This window comes from Trichomycterus rosablanca, chromosome 4, assembly GCF_030014385.1.
Source record: "Trichomycterus rosablanca isolate fTriRos1 chromosome 4, fTriRos1.hap1, whole genome shotgun sequence".
NCBI lineage: Eukaryota > Metazoa > Chordata > Actinopteri > Siluriformes > Trichomycteridae > Trichomycterus > Trichomycterus rosablanca.
The window spans coordinates 27,086,312-27,106,206 of record NC_085991.1 but is presented as its reverse complement, the minus strand read 5'-3'; the positions used below and the strand labels follow the sequence as shown (position 1 = coordinate 27,106,206).

Here is a 19,895-nt window from a genome sequence, read left to right as displayed (position 1 = left end):
AGGCTTTTAAATACCGTAGACGCTTACATTTGTGTTTGAAATCAGGTCTACACCAGTTCTACACCATGCCGGTGTTTCTTAATGTATTAAAGCAGATAAAGACGTTTACATCTTCTTGAATCTTTCTGTGGTATCTAATTTACCATGGCATTGCTCCCTCACAAACGTGCTATTTAGCTCCTCATGTCATGTTTTGTTTGTTTGTTTATTAGGATTTTAACGTCATGTTTTACACCCATGACAGGAACGGTAGTTACTCGTTACACAAGATTCATCAGTTCACAAGGTTATATCAAACACAGTCATGGACAATTTTGCATCTCCAATTCACCCCACTTTCATGTCTTTGGACTGTGGAAGGAAACTGGAGTACCCGGAGGAAACCCCCGCAGACACGGGGAGAACTTGGAGATCGAACCCAGGACCTTCTTGCTGTGAGGCGACAGTGCTACCCACTGTGCCATCCCCTCATGTCATGTCACTACACCATCATTGCTTTGTGGTGGTTGGCTGCAAAAATCGGTCAGGTTTCTCCAATGACCTCTGTCATGTGTCCCCTGTAGCAGACTGGCCCCTGATCATGCAATCCACAATGTGATATTGTCAATACAGCTAATGTTTGGTCTTCTTCTTCTGAGTCGTTACACAAGTCTTGTCATAACACTGCCCTCAGTGTTGTCATGTGGGTGCCATCACATGCCCGAACTTGCAGGACTTAATGTGGTTCAGTTGCTCCTTTTCTGTTCTGACTATAGTGTAAACTTGCTTAGTTTAGCTCCTTACCAACAGAAATATAAAAATTATAAATGTTCACTGCACTATATAGCATTACATACACAGGCCGCCTATCTTGTAAAGGATAAACAAAGCAGAGCAAAGAAATCTGGGAAATGTAGTCAGTAATAATTTGTAGTGCCTGTAATAAAACAGTAACCTATACCTAAACATCTAGGCCGTCTATCTTGTACAAGATAAACAAAGCAGAGCTAAGGAAAGAGAATTAAACAGATTGTGCTCTCGTGACAGCCCACACTACAAGCTGTACCACAAGCAAGCATAACTAAACATAAAACACTTTTGATTTTGATATAAAGTTAACTGGCTGGTCGCAGTCCTGGAAATACTGGAAATGTGTTTAAAGACATTTTCAGAATAATGAAAAATCACGCCTGCAGCAGCGATTTTCTAAATATGTAAACGTGGTTACATTTCATAGATTTCGCAGATACGGAAGTAAGAGAACTTCACCATTGCTAACCCAGCGTCAACGCCCTGCAAACTCAGAGTGGTCTGCTTCTAGCTAACGCTTCCTCTTCCCCCATATGTGGTTTAACAATCTATAATTGGGCTACCATTCTCTCTGTTTTAGAGCAGCATAGACTGAACTTTGTTAAAATTTGGGGTACTCACTTTAAATAAAAGTAAAAAAAAAACTAATGTTGCTTAGTATAGAGCTGAGACAGTTTGAAGGTGCAACCAGAAAAGGAGTATAACTCTGTAATCAACCAACGTTGGAAGCCAGGACTGTGGTTTGAGCCTCCTCCCTGCACATGCCTGTGTTACACATGACAGGAAGTTGCTTAGTCTTTCTGAATATACAGATGTGTGAGTTTGTGCATTTGTTGGAGAAGTTGACATGGGCATTTGTTTTAGTGTCATATACAGAGCCTTATGCGTAGGATTATGACATCCAATACTGAGTGTTTGTATCAGAGCTAACTGCATTTGACTTATTTTCTTACTCAGTGACCTTTGCTTAAAGTGTCAGTTAGGATTAGTGTATGCGTACATGTATTAGCTCACATTCAAAGCTTTGGTATCAGGATAGTATAGGCACCCAGGCAAACACTTCTGTTTGTACATTGATATTTAGGCCACAATACATATAGTCGCTATTTCTGAAGAAGTTAGGACATTTCTAAAATGCAGTAAAAACAAGGATTGATTTTTATAATTTTCTTGAACCTTTATTTAACTAACAAAAGTACAACTAAAAGATTTCTAATGTTTTTTACTAAGCAACTGTAGTTTAAAAATACAAACAAATTGAGCCACTCAGGTGGCACAGCTGTAAAACACGCTAGCACACCAGAGCTGGGATTTTGAATACATCATATTGAATCTCAGCTCTGCGGATGGCTACATGAACAATGATTGGCTGTTGTTCATAGGGTAGGAAAAGCCGGATAGGGACCTCATAACTAAGCGAATTATGACCTCTGCTGGCTGGTTGATGGCGTCTGCACAGAGTCGAGGAATAATGCTGATCAGGGTGTGGCTCTCTGTGCACAAAGCTGATTGGCATATGTACTCGCCTCGTGCAGGTGAAAAGATGCAGTTGGCTACTGCACACGTGTCAGAGCCGTGTGACAGTCTTGCTCTCCTCAGTCAGGACGGGGGTCAGCTACAGTGGAGAGGAAGCATAACGCAATTGGGTAAAAATTGGATGTGCTAAAATAGGGAGAAAATGCATTAAAAAATACAAACACATTTAGAATTTGATGCCTGCAACTCACTCAAAAAGGCTGGCATAGCAAGTGGCGTCTTTACCACTTTGTTAGATCACTTTTCCAATAATTTACACTTTAATTGTTTAGGAAGTGTGCATACTAACTGTTGCAGTTTTGTAAGGAGAATTTTTAAGGCCTAGCATTGTATTTTCTGGGAACAGACGTTGGCTTGATGGTAGCAAATCTCTTTCTAAAATCCCAATATGCATATCTGCGTCAATAGTACTCTCAGACATACTGTATGTCAGCAATGCTGTGGGTGCAGATGCACCCATGAATGACAGAAGTTGGTTAATAACTGCCTGGATGGTATTTTTTTCATCTTTTAAAAAAAAAAAAAACCTGGAATATGTACTCATTTGACCACAGCACGTTATCTTTTGGAGAGATCTGAGATGATCTTGGACTCAGAGAACTCTGTGGTGCTACTGCATAGAATTGATGTATAGCTTTTTCTGTGCATAGAAAGTTTCAAGTTGCAGTTCTTGATGCAGTGGTGGTGTTAGGTGGCAGCAGTTTTCTGAAATACTCCTGGGCCCATGCATCTATATTTAATCTACGTATATCTCTGCACTGTGATGGTTTCTCATGCAGTGCAGTCTGCGTGCTTGAAGGTCACGCACATTCAACAGTGGTTTCCTGCCATGCCTTTTTGTACAGTAGATGGTGAAAGAACTAAATTATTTGCAATCTTGCATTGTGGAATTGGTTAAACTGACTGTAATTAAGTTTGGCACAAAGTGGTAGGCGATGTCTCATGTTTGCTTGTAAAGACCGATCCTCTTTTAAGGATTTCACCTGCTTATATTTAAAACTGTTATTTTTCAGTGTGTTGCAGGCATTACATACAATAAATAAATGTTCAAGAAAATGAACAAATCACAGATTATTGTTTATATTGCATTTTACAAAACTTTTCCTGTAAATGGGGTTCACAATTGCAATTGGCAATATCCAACCCCCTCGCCTTAAAAGGTATTGTGTTGATGTATATACAATTTAATTAAAATCTACAATAAGTCTTAATATACAGAGAAAAAAATATATATTTATTAATACATACAAGCAATTTTGAGAATATAAGCTGACAGTGTTTGTGTTTAAATAATAATAATAAAAAAACATTTAGTTATGTTGACAAATGTCCATGTGTTTCTGATACCTCTAATATAGAATCTTCAACCTTTCTTTCCCAAGCAAAAACTTCCAGCTCATTCATGTTTAATGACTTTAAAGCTACAACTGCTTTATTAAACACCCAACAAATATTTTCTGTGGGATTTAAATATGGAGACTGAGAGGGCAAGCTTGACCAAGCTTCGTTGACTTGGAAGTGTACTTGGGATTATTGTCTTACTCGAATTTCCAATGGTCACAAAGGTTCATTTTTTGCCACATAAGTCAGAACATTTCCCCTAAAATTTTTTTGATATTTCCATAAATCCATGATGCCAGCCACATAGTCAATGTTGTCAGTCACTGCAGCAGAAAAAAACATCCCCATATCATTACTGACCCACCTTCATGCTTGAGTGTAGGGGTAGTCATGTTCTGGTCATAAGCCTCACACTTTTTGCACCAGACTAACAGCTATGTTATAGAACAAACTGGCGGCACGGTGGCTAAGTGGGTAGCACTGTCGCCTCACAGCAAGAAGGTCCTGGGTTCGATCCCTAGGTGGGGCGGTCCGGGTCCTTTCTGTGTGGAGTTTGCATCCTTGTGGGTTTCCTCCGAGTGCTCCGGTTTCCTCCCACAGTCCAAAGACATGCAAGTGAGGTGAATTGGAGATACTAAATTGTCCATGACTGTGTTCGGTATAACCTTGTGAACTGATGAATCTTGTGTAACGAGTAACTGCTGTTCCTGTCATGAATGTAACCAAAAGTGTAAAACATGACGTTAAAATCCTAATAAACAAACTAAACAATATGAACAAACTGTTCCTGGTTTGATTTGTCTCTTCATAGAACTGTGTCCCAGAACACTGCAGGCCTATTCAAATTCTGTTAAGCATATTCCTTCTTGTGCTTCTTGGTCAACAGTAGCGTGTGCCATGAAGTCCTTGGTTGTTGGGTTGCCATTGACACATTTGTTCCAGCTTTCATCAGGTCAAGTCAGTAGTACATGGGTGTTTCTTTGTTGTCTTAGAAGATTGCTGAGGCCTCTGAAGGACATTTTTGGCTTTCTCCCAAGGCCTGGCAGGTTTGCTGCTGTGCTATTAGATGCTGTGTTACATCTACTGTATTATTAATGACACTTTTTAATAATTTGGAACTGAGGTTACCAATCATTGCTTTTTTTGCAGGTGGATATTTGCAGGCAATATAGTATAACAAAAACAAAAATCCTTAAATACTTTTCAATCAATGGATAATCAATAAATACTCATTTCCCTCACAAATGTATTGCTGGTTAAATTGTAAATTCAACAGAATATTGCTATATAATATAATAATCCAGAAATCTTATTAATGTGTGTTATTTCTGATGTGTGTATGTGTGTTTAGGAACAAACAAAGATAATCGAGCCACTAGACTATGAGAATGTGGTGTTCCAGAGGAAAGCCCAGATCCACAGTGATCCTCAGAGAGACTTGCTGCTCTGGCCCGCCGATGATGTCTCAGTGAGTCCATCAGAAATATTTTAATTACAGCATGACAGTACTTAAACCACTGCGTATTATCGATTGCAATTGCCAACTATTGATTATGTACCTTATTATCAGTATATTAAACATTTTTATGCTTTTAAATCAGGTAGCCATGACTTGACTTTGGGTAGACAGGAGTGTTAACAATAAGATTACACAAACCCCAGATTAGCCTGTGTTTTAGGTGTCTTAAATTTAGGCTCATCTTAATCCTGTGGTGTTGAGTTTGTATATTCCAATCTAAAACCCTCCTATCTACCTAATGTTTATTCTTGCCAGCCCAAATCAATATCAAATGAATTTTGGTTATTATTTATGACCCAGCATTCTCTAGTGTGGGACTTTCTTTATGAAAGAAATCAAATCCATTATTGTGAGAATATCACTTCTGTTTGATACTGATACATTAGTATTGTAGTGCTTTCTGGAACTGATGCTTTCGGTAAAGGATAATGAACACAGAGGCTATTTATTTATCATGTAGCTTGATGTTTGCGCTTGATGCTTATTGTGGAATGCTGTAACTCTTATTTTGCCTCTGGTCGCTTGAGACAGGAGATTTTGATAATCATTTTGATACATCATGGCTTTTCCTAATTTTATGGAAACAGCAAATACACAATATTTTATATTGATATTGTGTTCTCAACACCCCCTAATTTATATACTTCTGTTTGGGGTTTCAGAGACCATAAATGATTTTAGACAAATAGATTTCCATATGGACAGCAAGATGGCTCGGTGGGTATCACTGTCACTGGGTAGAACAGCAAGAAGGTCCCGGGTTCGATCCCCAGGCGGGGTGGTCCGGGTCTTTTCTGTGCAGAGTTTGCATGTTCTCCCCGTGTCTGCGTGGGTTTCTTCCCACAGTCCAAAAACATGCAGTCAGGTTAATTGGAGAGACTGAATTGCCCTATAGGTGAATGGGTGTGTGTATGTGTGTCTGCCCTGCGATGGACTGGCGCCCCATCCAGGGTGTTACTGTGTGCCTTGCGCCCATTAAAAAACTGGGATAGGTTCCGGCACCCTCCACGACCCTGAATGGATAAGCAGTTAAGAAAGCGAGTGAGTGAGATTTCCATATGTTTTTAGTTTCTATCTTGTGTTGAGGGTACAGCTGATTCTCTTACACACACACACACACACACACACACACTCTTTCTCTCTCTAAAATCTAAATGTCTCTCATTAATTTGATATTTGTTTAATAGATTTGGTTAATTTACCCACACTACTGGGGTCTCTGGAACCCCAACAAACAAAACAGTAAAGTATACACAGAACAAAACACGAGAGCTAGAGTACTGGAGCTGTTCCTTTTTTAAAAACAGCTGCTCTTTTCCAGGAGTCCCGGATCAATCGCCAGAGAAGAACGACTGTCTCCTCTGTACCCCAAAATGCTGAGCAAGAAGCAAAAAGCCTATTTGCCAAAGAGGTACATTGTGGAACTCAGCATGACTAATAGATATTTCTGGACTGAGCACAGTTGTTTTCAGCACTTTTACTGCTTTGCCTGTGTTTTTATGAGTGCATCTGGTGCTGTAATGCCGTAACAGACTTGTGTTCTGTGTGACAGTGCATCAAGATGTATAACACAGACTGGCACGTGATCAACTACAATTATGAGGCTTACTCAGGATGTTTCCGCATGCTTCCCTGGTGAGATATTCTTGTAGGATATTTCTTATTTCTGTGATTCTTGTATGTGTTTGTTTTGGAATCCCATAATCTGACAAATATGCCAACAAATATTCTAGCTTATATTAGCCATATAGAATTTGAGATCTGGTATGAATGAAATCCTACAGATAAGCAAAACACTTTCCTGCGAGTTTTTTTTCTATTCATTCTATAATTCTATTTCATGTTATTGTTTCAGGATTAAATTAGTAAACTCCTGCAATCACATAATTTTTGATTTAATAACATTTCTAATGTGGTCTAATCCTTTTTCAAGTTACAACCATGTGTTAACGTAGTAATAACGCACAAACATTTGTTATAGTCTATGCTTAAATTAACATCTGGGCAAACAACACATTTAAATCTATTCGCAGTTACTAAGTCTGCATGTGCTCATCTCAAATAAGATATGTGAACTAGGCCCTGATCAAAACTAATTAAAAAGGCCTCATAAGACAAATTATACAAATCTATAAAGGCTACACAAGCATTTCTTAATTGGTTGTCCATCGATCCACAACAAGACAAACTGTCTAAAAATAACAGAATTTTTGTGTTGTTGGTCTTAAAGATCACTAAGCACATGATGTTAAGTAGGGATGTAATGATGCACTCTACCCATGATGCGATACGATTCACGATACGATTTTCTTTTTAAACAAGATGTAATTAAAGACAAATGATGACAAGGTTTCCTTTTATTATTTCTCTTTTAAAAAATAAAATAAAATACTGTATTTGTGCTTATCTTTTATTTATTTAAATAATGAATGCCCTTTTATTTCTGAGGTAGGTACAAATTATGCAAAACAATGCTGCACATTTCCATTTTTTGGTAAAAATGAAATGTTAAAACAAATCCCCCATTAAATAAATAAATGAATGATACAAATAAAGAAATACACATAAATACATTTGGCTGGAAAATTCCGAACCTGGCAACCCTGTAGTGACGTCAACCAGGCGAGGTGAATAGCGCCAGTGCCCTTTTGTTTTGCTGTTTAAAGTGAATTTTGATTCATTATACATGTAAACCGATTTGAATCGTTACACATGTGAATCGATTTGTAACTGTCTTGTGGTGCATCATTACATCCCGAATGTACTAAAAGTACAAAAAAAAAACGCTTTGGCTAACAGCATAAAATAAGCAGATGTTTTTAGAACTTGATTCTAAAGTTTAATTACAGAAATAAATAATAAAACAATAATTAAAAAAGAATATTGTGAACAGACATCACAGAGTTGGACAAAAGCTGGTTGGATGCTCAGTAATGCTTGTAGGACGGTATTCTGTGGACCTGTAAAACAAACTAAATTTCTTGACAGAAATGCACAGTACTACTTTGGATGAAAAACAGACAGTTCTCACCAACACCAAAACCTTCACCTAACAATAATGCATGGTGAAGGATGCATCATGGTTTGTTATTGTTTTACTCTCTAGAGTCAGGACAGCTAGCAGTCTACTGCAGTCTGAGTGTCAGGGTTAGTGGACCATCACATAAAGCTTAGCAGAAGTGAGATGATACCCTGAGACAATGCTTTGTAACATATTAATTAATTCATTCATTTTCTATCAAGCAATTTATCCTATCCGGGTTGCAGTGGGTCTCGTTCTACTTCTTTTCAAAAAACTGGGAGCAGTGCAGGAATGCTCCGGACAAGGTACCAGTCCATTGCAGGACTTTGCCCCCTTTCAGAAGTAGCCCATCATATCTGTGTAGACACCTGGTCAGCCGATAGCACAGCAAAGATTCAAACCTGGATCTCAGTAGTGGTCGGCTAGCATAATAGACTGCTGCGCCACCTAAATGCCCTCTTACTTAACACAGCTGTAAAAAATACATTGGCCAAGCCAAAGTGCAGATCTTTACCCAACTGAGATGCAGTAAATTCCATAATGTCCTTAAATCCCTCCTCAGAAATGTTCAAGTCACTGCTACAACCAGTCATTAAATATAAGCAAATGTGCCTCTCTATGTGAACAAGCAGACCATTCATGACTGGATTATGTCATGCTTATAAAATCAGTATTATTGTCTTTTAAGTCATAAAACACATTTCATTTTCTGTTTCAGCAAAGGGACTAATACTGAGAAACTCCCGTCCCATGTGTTTGAGATTGATGAAGGAGAAGAGGTAAGAGAGCTTCAGCTTCTGGCTACAAAATAGTCATTTCTAAAGAATGTGCTGAAATGTCTTGTGCTAATATGAGCTGGATTTTTTTGACTACACATTCTACAGTTTCGATGAGCAGGAATGGTCCCACAGCTACTTGTAAAACCGGGTTGCATTTCAGTCTGTTTGATTGTAGAATGTAGTCATCTGAACTTTGTTGGGGAACACAGCTTAGAAGGAAAATCGCAGTCATGTGTCTGCAGTCAGCACAAAGGCCCTTTAAGTGGTTTGAGGCTCTCCGAATATAAATAGCCACAGATGAAATCCGGTCGATCTGGACAGAAGGAGATGGGAAAAGTGAGGGGCAATTAGAGGAGAAAATAGTAGCTCTATCTAGGCCTTGTGTGCTCAGAATGCATCAATGAAGTTTAGAAGTCCTTGTACCTTTCTTTTTGAGATAATGTAGAGGAGTTAACAAATCAGTGTACCTAATCATTACTACTTACCTATTGCAATTCCTTTACCACATGCACCACATCAACACTGGGTGAAGAAGACAGCAGACTAGCACACATCTCCTTTAGCATGTGATAGACAATGATAGAATTCTTCACACATCTGGAGGGTCATGCCATTCTCTCTTTCTCTCTACTGTACATAATACTGTGAAAAGTTTAAGGGAATTCAGAGAAATTCCAGTCCAGGTAGGACAAGGCACTGTAATACATATAGCTTGGGCCCATCTCAGAAAACCATTGTCACTTAACAATGGTTACAGAGAGAGCATATAAAGAAAGCCATTCATCAGTTCTATGCTGAAATGCAGTTGAGTTCTTTGGACCTGGGCTTATTTTAGATTGATTGAAAAACAGTGTGAACAGTCATTAAATTCTCCCAGAATGTTATCAGTAAAAGTGCAAAGGCTTTAATTCTTTACATGCTACAATTGTGTGGCATTGTAGACGCAGATTTGAATTGCAGGCCTTTATCATAAAGAGGAGGACCATGAACTGTTGAGCAGCTGATTGTATAAAAAATGTAATTAAAACGTGTCATTATTATGAAATTTGTTCATATTTACAAAATACAATTAAGTTGGTCAGTGAAAACATTGAAGTTTTTTCTTTCTACTTTTACTAGTTAAAAATGAACAAAAATGACCCAACTTTATTAAAAATTTGGTTTGTAAATAGTGTTTTAGCTGATGTTTACGCAGTGCAATCACACCACAAATACTCAATCAAGAATTTTTTTTTTTCTTTTCATTTCTTCTTTTTTTCCCCCAATCTAGTCAATTTCCTATTAAAATGCCACTGTTGCTTGCACCACCCTTGTTGTGGTTGGTAAGAACCACACACTTTCATGCGGCCCCTCTGATGGGTGCATTTGTCAGCCATTTCTTTTAACCAACCAGCTGTGGATTTCCACACAGAGCCATGTTACATACAGAAAGTGTTCTATGTGAATCCCCCCCGAGGAGATTCCCTGTGTGAACTTAGCCCCTTAGACACTGCTTATTGTGTCTGTAGGACTCTCTGTCATGTCAGTGAGCACTGCTAAGATGCCGGTTGAAATGAATGTCTAATAGCAAAGAAATCAATTTAATCCATAAAAGGGTCAAAGGAAAGTGGAAAGGCATGGGAGAATGTGAGTGATCTTTTAGTCTCAGAGAAGCCAGGAAAGAGGGAGAGAGAACAGAGAGAGGGACAAGTGAGTGCTTTTGGACAATTACATTACAGTGCAGAGCTAGAGTAGGGAATATTTATAGAGGATGCCAGATTATTTCAATTAGAGAAGCTATACACACACACAAACACACACACACACACACACACACACACACACACACACACACACACAAGCACTGAGTGTGCAAAGCAGTGCTGACTGCATGGCTTGGTTTCTGCCATTGCTACCACTTGTCATTTAGGTTGTAGATTATTCTAAATATCTTAGAATTTAATTAAATATTTAATTAAATATGCAATGGGCAGTGTCATGAAAACGTATATGCCCCTTCCCAGTTTATTCTATTTTACCCGTTCTCAGTGTCTTCTATTTTTGCATATTTGTCACACTTGTAGTTTGATGAACTAATTTATATAAACTACTACAATTAGATAAAGAACCCAATGCTTTTTTTAATGACGAATTCATCTAGTAAAGGAAAAATTCTGTTCAGTCCTACCTGGCCCTATGTGAAAAAGTAATTGGCCCCTTAGTTACAAAATCAACAAGTTAACCAAATTTAATTAACAGTTAAGTTTAATTTCACTCACCACACCCAGGCATCTAAACATTACATTCCTTAAATAGAACCTGTCTGGCAAAATAAAGCATGCTAGTAGGTCTCAAAAAGCAGCACATGATGTCACATTTTAAAGAGATTCAAATACAGATGCCAAACGCATTTATTAAAACCCTATAAATCTGAAAAAGTCATTAGTAAAGCTCTCCAGTTCACCCCACTGCTGAGCTTTTTTTACTGGTTACCTTTAGCTGCCCTCTTTTAGTTCAAAACAATGATGCTTGCCTACAAAGCCACACATGAACCAGGTCTATTCTACCTTAGAGAAATCATTAAACCTCGTACTGTACCACGCACGCTACAAGTCACAAAGTCTAACACGTCTTGATCCACTACTCAGAACCCTTGGAACACAGACCTCAAGACTATTTTCCATTTGGAACTTTTATTCTCCATCAGTTTGAACAGTTTAGTCACTCATCATTTTAAAAGACAATCAAAAACCAACCTCTTTAATAAGGACTTAAATTGAAAATAACAGACACTTGCTACCTACATTTACCTATTATTTTGCTTTAACAAAGTTTCTGTAGATTTGTGTTCTTAATCCATTGTCTACTTGTAATAGAGTAAGAAAATGTCTACTGAGAAAGCCTTTTTGTAGGTTGTTCTGAAATATTTGCATCTGCTAAATGCCGAAAATGTACTGCTGTTTTGCTAGTGTGGTGTGTGTTTTTCCAGATTAAATGTCAGCCGAATTAAATATGGCAAGGGCATGAAATATAAAACATGTCAGTTTTGCGAAAATCCCATAAAAAGTCATAAAGCATGTTTTACTTTCAATTATTTTACATGCTTATGGTTGATGTGTATCTATGCCTAAATGTGTATGAAGAGATGAAGAGAGATGAAGTGACAGTATTTTAATATGGAGGTGTTGGGGGGAGGGCAGAGGCTGCACTCCTGAGTCAGCGTTAATCTGAGTGAACCCTGCATGCATGTAAAGCATACCAGTTCAATATGATATAGCATAGAGGCTCATAAATCACCAGATTTGCATGTCTGAGAGAAAAGCAGAGCTACACTGATTGTTATTAACTGTGTGTGTGTGTGTGTGTGTGTGTGTGTGTGTGTGTGTGTGTGTGTGTGAATTAGGACTCTTTATCTCTGTGCTCTCAGAGGGGAGGTGTGATGAAACAGGGTTGGCTCCATAAAGCCAATATCAACAGCAGCCTTTCAGTATCAATGAAGGTAAATGACATAATTTCCACAGAAGTGATAAAATATCTATGAAGAACAATGTTTTATATCTGTGCTATATATCTTTATGCTTTATATCCATTAAAATAATCCTTAAAAAACTCAGAACTATAAATGATCGTTAATATACAGCAGCCAGTGCTCATGTTATTTTGTGTTTGCCTGTTTTTATTATAGTTAATTATTAGCCAATATATTAGGCTTGATAGCTAACAGCTAGTTGTCACATTGGTCCTTGGTAGAAACAGGATAGATAGATAGATAGATAGATAGATAGATAGATAGATAGATAGATAGATAGATAGATAGATAGATAGATAGATAGATAGATAGATAGATAGATAGATAGATAGATAGATAGATAGATAGATAGATAGATAGATAGTTGTACACACTATGTTTGTTTGTTTGTTTATTAGAATTTTAACGTCATGTTTTACACTTTGGTTACATTCATGACAGGAACGGTAGTTACTCACTTCACAAGGTTCATTAGTTCACAAGCTTATATCGAGCACAGTCATGGACAATTTAGTATCTCCAGTTCACCTCACTTGCATGTCTTTTGACTGTGGGAGGAAACCGGAGCACCCGGAGAAAACCCATATGGACACGGGGAGAACATGTCCACACTATGTAATTAAGTAAATAGAATAAAAATGTAGTATGTAATATAAAAATATTTTTCTGGCAGTAAATATTGTTAGATAAGATACGTAATACGTAATATACTAAGCTGTTGTACAGTGTTCATTGCAGTAAAAATTAACAGATGTGTAATATAGTCTTTATAAACAGAGTGTTAGATAATGCCCATGAGTCTATGTTACACACCCTGGAAAAGATGTCTGTTAATTGCTAGCCTTAATAAATTCCCCCTCAGACATAGCCAATCATGTCTGTAAACATCTGTCTGGCCGATAGCACTGCTAGTGATTCAAACGCTGAATCTCAGCGGTATTGGGCTAGTGTAAAATGAGCACCTCCTTTTATTTATTTTGTTTTCTTTTTATGATACTTGGTTAGTCTTAAGTTACAAATCTGTAATGAATCTGAATGTGTCTATCTGAATTTATTTATTTATTTATATGCTTCATTTGTCATTTGTTGTAATTGTAGGTGTTCAAGCGGAGATATTTCTACCTGTCTCAGCTTCCAGATGGTTCCTACATTCTTAACTTCTACAAGGATGAGAAGAACTTCAAAGAGACCAAAGGCTCCATTTACTTGGATTCCTGCATAGACGTAGTGCCGGTACTTCCTCTCAATGCACTTAACCAGTAAAATCTATACCGGCAGTGTTGTTGGCTCAGTGGTTGGGTTTTTAAAAAGCAACAGGGTTAAGTAGATCAATTTTGGGAAAGTTGCCTAGGTTTTAAGATTTAGACTAAACCTTCAGAACTTCATCTACTTGAGTGCAGTTATACTATGAAGTTAACATCACAGTTGGACATGTTTCTATTGCGAAAGACGTTACAGGATGCTTAACCAAGCTAGAAAAATACTGTGACTTAAAACCACTGGCACAAGTACCATTCCAACCCCACCAATCAATGTGGAGTCCACTTCCGAAAAAAGGCATTCATACTGCTTTTAGCCAGCTTGTTTATCCAGAGCGGTTCTTTTGTGATGCCCCAACATTGAGTGACTTCTCAGAAAGAGATAAAAGTGTGTTCGACACATACACCAGCATAAAACCAGACCGAACCAAGCCTGGCATCATGGTTTCAGAGAAAGAGCAAATTGCCAACAGAGGAGCAGGCAAGTCTGTGAGAGAGAAACTATGATATATAATAACACTCCCACCTGGAGTGAACTTTCACTTATGAGGCGCAAATGATTATCAGTTTAAGAGAACCGACAGATCAATCATCTGCACCTCCATGCCCAATCTGCTGGCCATAACTAGCATGGCAGATTAGCAACATTGTGTAACTTAATGCAAAGAGTTTTAATTTAAGTGGACAGCTTATAAGACATGACCAAGAGATGTTGATACACCTATGGCTCCACAATGAAAAGACCTGGCAAAAAAAACTGACATATATGAGGGGCTGTCACTTTTCTGATTCTTGAAATACTATGGTATTATTTATCTCTTTTTAAGATATTTTTTTCCGAAAAACTATGCGTCCACAATCTTAACAAACTCTGGATGTGGCACTTGTGTTGCAGTGTCCTAAGATGCGTCGAAATGGCTTTGAGCTGAAGATGCAGGAGCGCTACAGCCACTATCTGGCAGCAGACACCGAGGCTGAGATGGAGGAGTGGGTGAGCACACTGAAGCTGGCTCTACAGAGTGCCTTAGAAGACAGGAGGAATGGAACTGACTCTTCAGACTGTGCTTTAGGTCTGCTCTGTTTTGTTTCTCTTCTTTCTTCTTTACATTGGGGACTGAATACGATACAAGCTGTTGAGGGTTAAGGGCCTTGCTCAGGGGCCCAACTCTGCCAGCAACCTTTCGAATAATAGTCCAGTATCTTAACCACTGTGCTACCACTGCCACCCAGAGTGCAAGTCATATATAACCTAATCTATATCTTGCTCACCCATTTACTCAATTACACCAAGTGGTAATTTAGATCAGCCATTCCATTTTCAGATTTTTTTTTTGGTAGGGTGGAACAAAAGTACCTGGAGGAAGCACTGCAGGTCTGGGTAAAACATGAGAAACTTCTCACTGACAGTGATTTGGGCCACCAAAACACCCACACTACCTTTTTCAATTTTTTGCCACATCAACAAACATTTTTTAACTTTGATACATCATTATATCTGGCCCGGTTCCACTGGGCAGGAACACTCTAGACAGGGTGTCAATCAATCGCAGGGCTTTGACCATCCACCTTCCTTATATATAGCCAATCATATTTGTGTGGACGCCTGGCCGGTCAACAGCATTACAAAGATTTGAACCCAGTTTTAGCAGTGGTGGGCTAGAGTAATAGACCTCTGCGCCACCAAGTGTCTACAGTGAAGTTGTAAAGTCAAAATGGACACTTACATCATTAATACATCATTAGTAATACATTATTAGTGACCACAGAATATAACCAGATGTTGTTTTGTCTGGTCCATTCTTAAGGCCCTTTTTAAATTTAGGGTTGTGGTGCACCCGGTTTCCCCGAAATCACTGGTCACAGTGCAGTAACACAGCCAGAAATACAGCCAGTCGTGTCTGTATGAAGACGCCCAACTGATTTGAACCTTGGATCCCAGTGGTAGTGGGTTAGCAAAGCCCCCACCACCCCACCCCTTATTGTTGTGCTTAAAGATATGTGACTAAATTGGACCAACAAAGTAATAAAAAAGGGGTATGGATACTTATACCTGTTGGAATTTTATTATTATTTTTTTTTCTCTCTCTTTTTCTCCAATCTTTCCCCCAATTTTCTTCCCTAATCTAGTCATATCCAATGACCCTGATTGCGTTACGCTTCACCTCTACTGATACAACCCTCCACTGCTGACTGAGGAGCTTCGCAACTGACACACGTCCTCTCCGACACGTGTGCATCTTTTCACCTGCACAAGGCGAGTTGATATGCGGATCAGCCTTGTGCACGGAGAGCCACACCCTGAACAGCATTATTCCCCAACTCTGCGCAGGCGCCATCAATCAGCCAGCAGAGGTTGTAATTGCACCAGTTATGAGGAACCCTGGTCCAGCTTGTCCGACCATGTGAACAACAGCCAATTGTTGTTCATGTAGCCGCCCAGCCGGATGGCAGAGCGGAGATTCGATACGATGTATTCGAAATCCCAGCTCTGGTGCGCTAGCATATTTTACCGCTGTGTCACCTGAGCGGCAATTATTATTTTTTAGTAATAACCACTTTTTTATTGTCTGATTTTTGAATTGAAGTTCCAATCAAACTCCTCCTAGTTTGTGGCAGTTTACGTGAATGAAGGATTGTAAATGAATAGTTTTACAGCACCATACCTGCAAAACCTCACATATTTTAGGACTTGTACAACATTTAAATATTTTTGTTTAAAGATAAAGTAGCTTAGAATGTCCTGAAAAAACCAAAGTGTTTATAACAGGATAGTTCAGCTTGTTATTTACCACTGTACCACATTAGGCAGCCCTTAGTTCCCTTTTTGTTTTGTACTTCACATTTTTATAAGGAAGTCATTGAAGGAAAATACTTTTGAAGTTTCCTATGTATCAGAAAGTGATTACTCAATCTAAGTGCAGTGCTGTGGTGTGTACTGAGCATGTGATTTTCTTTTCCATTATGAGCTTGGCGTGTCTATTCGTTGGAAAAGACATCATCTCACTTTTCTGACTCTTTGTGTAAATATTTTTCTCCAACGCTGGCAGATTAATTCTGTGCCATGAACAAGTTCTGCTGTACTGTGGTAGTTTTTATACTTCCCACTTTGATAAAGCAAAGTTTTCCTAATGATTCCATAAAAAAGGAAAACTTCAGGTAGGGGGAAAGCAGGGTTTATGCTGATTTACACTGCACTCCTGATTCCCTTGATATGGAAGGGATAACCAAATTAATGAGTTCACATGATTTGTTGTTTTTATTACACTTGTACAGTGTTGTTGGTAGTAACCGGTGATACAGAGGATACAACACTAGCGTGATTTAGCATAGGAATGTTTTGCAATTATTATATGACAACATAAAAAGAGCCACAGCATTTCTGCCAGTGTCCAGAAGTGGCTCCAGATGTTTTATTCTGGTTACCTTCCCTGGTGGGTTGTCATCAGTGGCCTGACTTCAAGTTTTGTTGGCCAAAGACTTCACACCAAATTTTACTGTGACTAAGTAGTGTTGACTGGAGTAACTCACTCCCGGAAAACCTGACACACTTTTCACATAATAACTGACATGAATATTAGTTGTCTGGGTTTTTTGCACAAATCAAATGTTTTTAGACAGTTGACATTGTCCACACCATTACACCACCAGAAGCAGCACCCTAAACTGTTCACGTAGGGCAGGGTTGAGTCTCTCTGGATTTTAGTGTACCTGTTCCCACTTTAGCTTCAGATTTCTGTTCTTGGCTCTCTGGAGTAAAGGTGTACTCTTTTGTTTCTGTAGCGCATCCACCTTAAGTTTTAAAGCTTTGTTTGTTTTAGATGCCTTGGTGCTCACCACAGATGTAAACGATCGGTATTTGGGTTACTGCCTTTGTATCACTTCTGACCTTATGAGAATGATGTGTGGTAAAAGACCAGCAGTCCATCACACTGGCACCAACTGTCTGGCATTAACCTGTCTGGCACCAGCAAGGGACCAGATCACTTTTCCCCATTTTAATGTTTGATGTAAATGCTGACCTAAGCTCTTAGCCAGGTCTTAATGAACTTACGCTTGGATAGTTACTTAAATGAGCCTGTGTACTAGTGTTACTAAATAGTGCCTGGTAGGTGATTGTCTGTACAGAAAGTATGCACAAAAAACAGAGTTAGGGAGTCACCTACTTGCTTTGAGTGACGGCCACTGTCTGGTTAAGGCGCTGACACTAATGGAGCAGTAATACAGAGAGCATAGTGAGTGTGTTAAAGCTTTCTGTAAGATAGTCATCTATTCAAACTACAGATCTATTGGGTTTCCTTTTCCCATCAAATCTGTGTTGACAGCTGACGTGATTTCATTTACATTTAATCTCTATCTTTTGATTCTACCCTAAAGCCAATCTAGGCAATCTTTAGATCTCTCAGTTCCGCTTAAAATCCCCTTGGTTTTAATTCAAGAATCATTTTCAAAAAAGTTGGTTTTGTAAAATTAAGTAAAACAATTATTTTGTGATTTATTCATTCTCTTGAACCATTACTTAACTGACCAAAGTACAAAGTAATGACTTTTAATGCTTTGGCTGACCAGTTTCATTTATTTTGTAAATATAAACAGATTCTGAATTTGATTTATGCAACACACTCAAAAAAAGTTGGGACAGGGCAAAATATGAATACAAAGTTAGAGTGTATTCAACTTCGACATTCCACAATAAGCAAGTAAATTGAGAACAATTGAGGGAATCAGAATTGGGTATAAAAAGAGCATCCACCAAATGTTTAGTCTTTGCACGCTAAGATGGGTTGTGGCTCACCAGTTTGTGAAAGAATCTGTTGAAACTATTTTGAATGCAAGACTGCATATTAATAAAATGCCTTTATTTGTCACATTTACATATGCTTGTGTATAGTTCAATGAAATTCCTTTGCGCAAATCCTAGCTTGTTCTGAAGCTTGGGTCACATTGCAGGGTCAGCCATGGCACGGCACTCCTGAAGTAGCCCAACACTGGGAGCATGGCGGAGTCGGGATTTTGAATTCACACACTTCTGATTGATAGCCTGAAGCTCTATCCGTTAGGTCTTTGACTATCTACCATGCATAATATTGTAAAAAGATTCAGGGAATCCAGACAAATTTCATTCTGTGGAGAGCAAGGCCATAATCTATTGTTAAGTTCTCTGGCCCTGAGCTCATCTCAGATGGATTAAAAGACAGTGAAAATGTGAGCTGTGGTCAGATGGACTCATGTTTGAGCTTGTTTTTGGTGAAAATGGACGCTGAGTTCTCTGTGACAAAATGGAACGTACAGTATATTGGGATTTTAGAGAGACATATGCTAATCTAGTTGTATCCAATTACATGATTATATTTTACCATTACTGCTACAGACCTCCACTCCTGACCAAGGAGTAACTAACACAGGCCCCCGCCATCACGTGTACAGTAGCCGACCTCTTCGTAATTACAGCAGCTGGAATTACTCCAGCCCTCCCTCTCCTCGACAAGCCAATTATTGTCCATATAGGCGCCCGAATGTCCAAGGTTATTTTAACAAGACAGTGCCAGGCTTGACTGGCCTGTATGCGGACCAGATCTGTCTCTTAATGAAAATGTATTGCGTGTCATGAAGAAGAGAATCAGACAGTGGTGAACACAGACTGTTGAGCAGCTGAAGTCTTGTAACAAGCAAAGATTGGTAAAATTTTCACTTGCAAACTGCAACAATTAATAGAAAATGGTTTTAGGCTATGTTTTTTATCCCCGAATTTTGCATGATGTCCACTGTTAAACGTTAGTGTTGGTTACGTTTTCCTTTAATGAGGACTTACAAATAATTATACATTCCTTGTTTATTCAGATGAAGAAACCAGCAGCCAGGGAAAACCAGAAAGTGTTGCAGAAAGTTTGGGACGAAGTCTCCATCCTGAGCTTATGAAGGTGGGTTAAAAGGATTTAGCAAATGCAGTCCATTTGTTATGTAGCATTCTACAATGATTAAAAACAACGATTTTACTTGTAATGGAAAGTCTCTCTCTCTCCAGTATGCCAGAGAAACAGACCAGCTCAACAAAATCAACAGGAATGAATGTCGACAGAAGATCCTTACTCTAGATCCAGAGACTCAGGTCAGTATCTCCTTTAAAGATTGAATTTTGTGCCTT

The 19,895-nt window shown here is 38.6% G+C and overlaps 1 protein-coding gene across 1 annotated transcript in view; it reads left to right on the top strand.

Moving 5' to 3' along the window:
• dock11 (dedicator of cytokinesis 11) overlaps positions 1-19,895 on the top strand; it is a 120,138-nt gene that overhangs the window by 1,992 nt on the left and 98,251 nt on the right. The window contains exons 2-10 of the mRNA XM_062994093.1: positions 5,018-5,134; positions 6,507-6,596; positions 6,738-6,820; positions 8,926-8,986; positions 12,369-12,464; positions 13,593-13,727; positions 14,649-14,823; positions 19,592-19,671; positions 19,776-19,859. Coding sequence (XP_062850163.1) covers positions 5,018-5,134; positions 6,507-6,596; positions 6,738-6,820; positions 8,926-8,986; positions 12,369-12,464; positions 13,593-13,727; positions 14,649-14,823; positions 19,592-19,671; positions 19,776-19,859 — 921 coding nt within the window. The remainder of the gene's footprint in view (positions 1-5,017; positions 5,135-6,506; positions 6,597-6,737; positions 6,821-8,925; positions 8,987-12,368; positions 12,465-13,592; positions 13,728-14,648; positions 14,824-19,591; positions 19,672-19,775; positions 19,860-19,895) is intronic.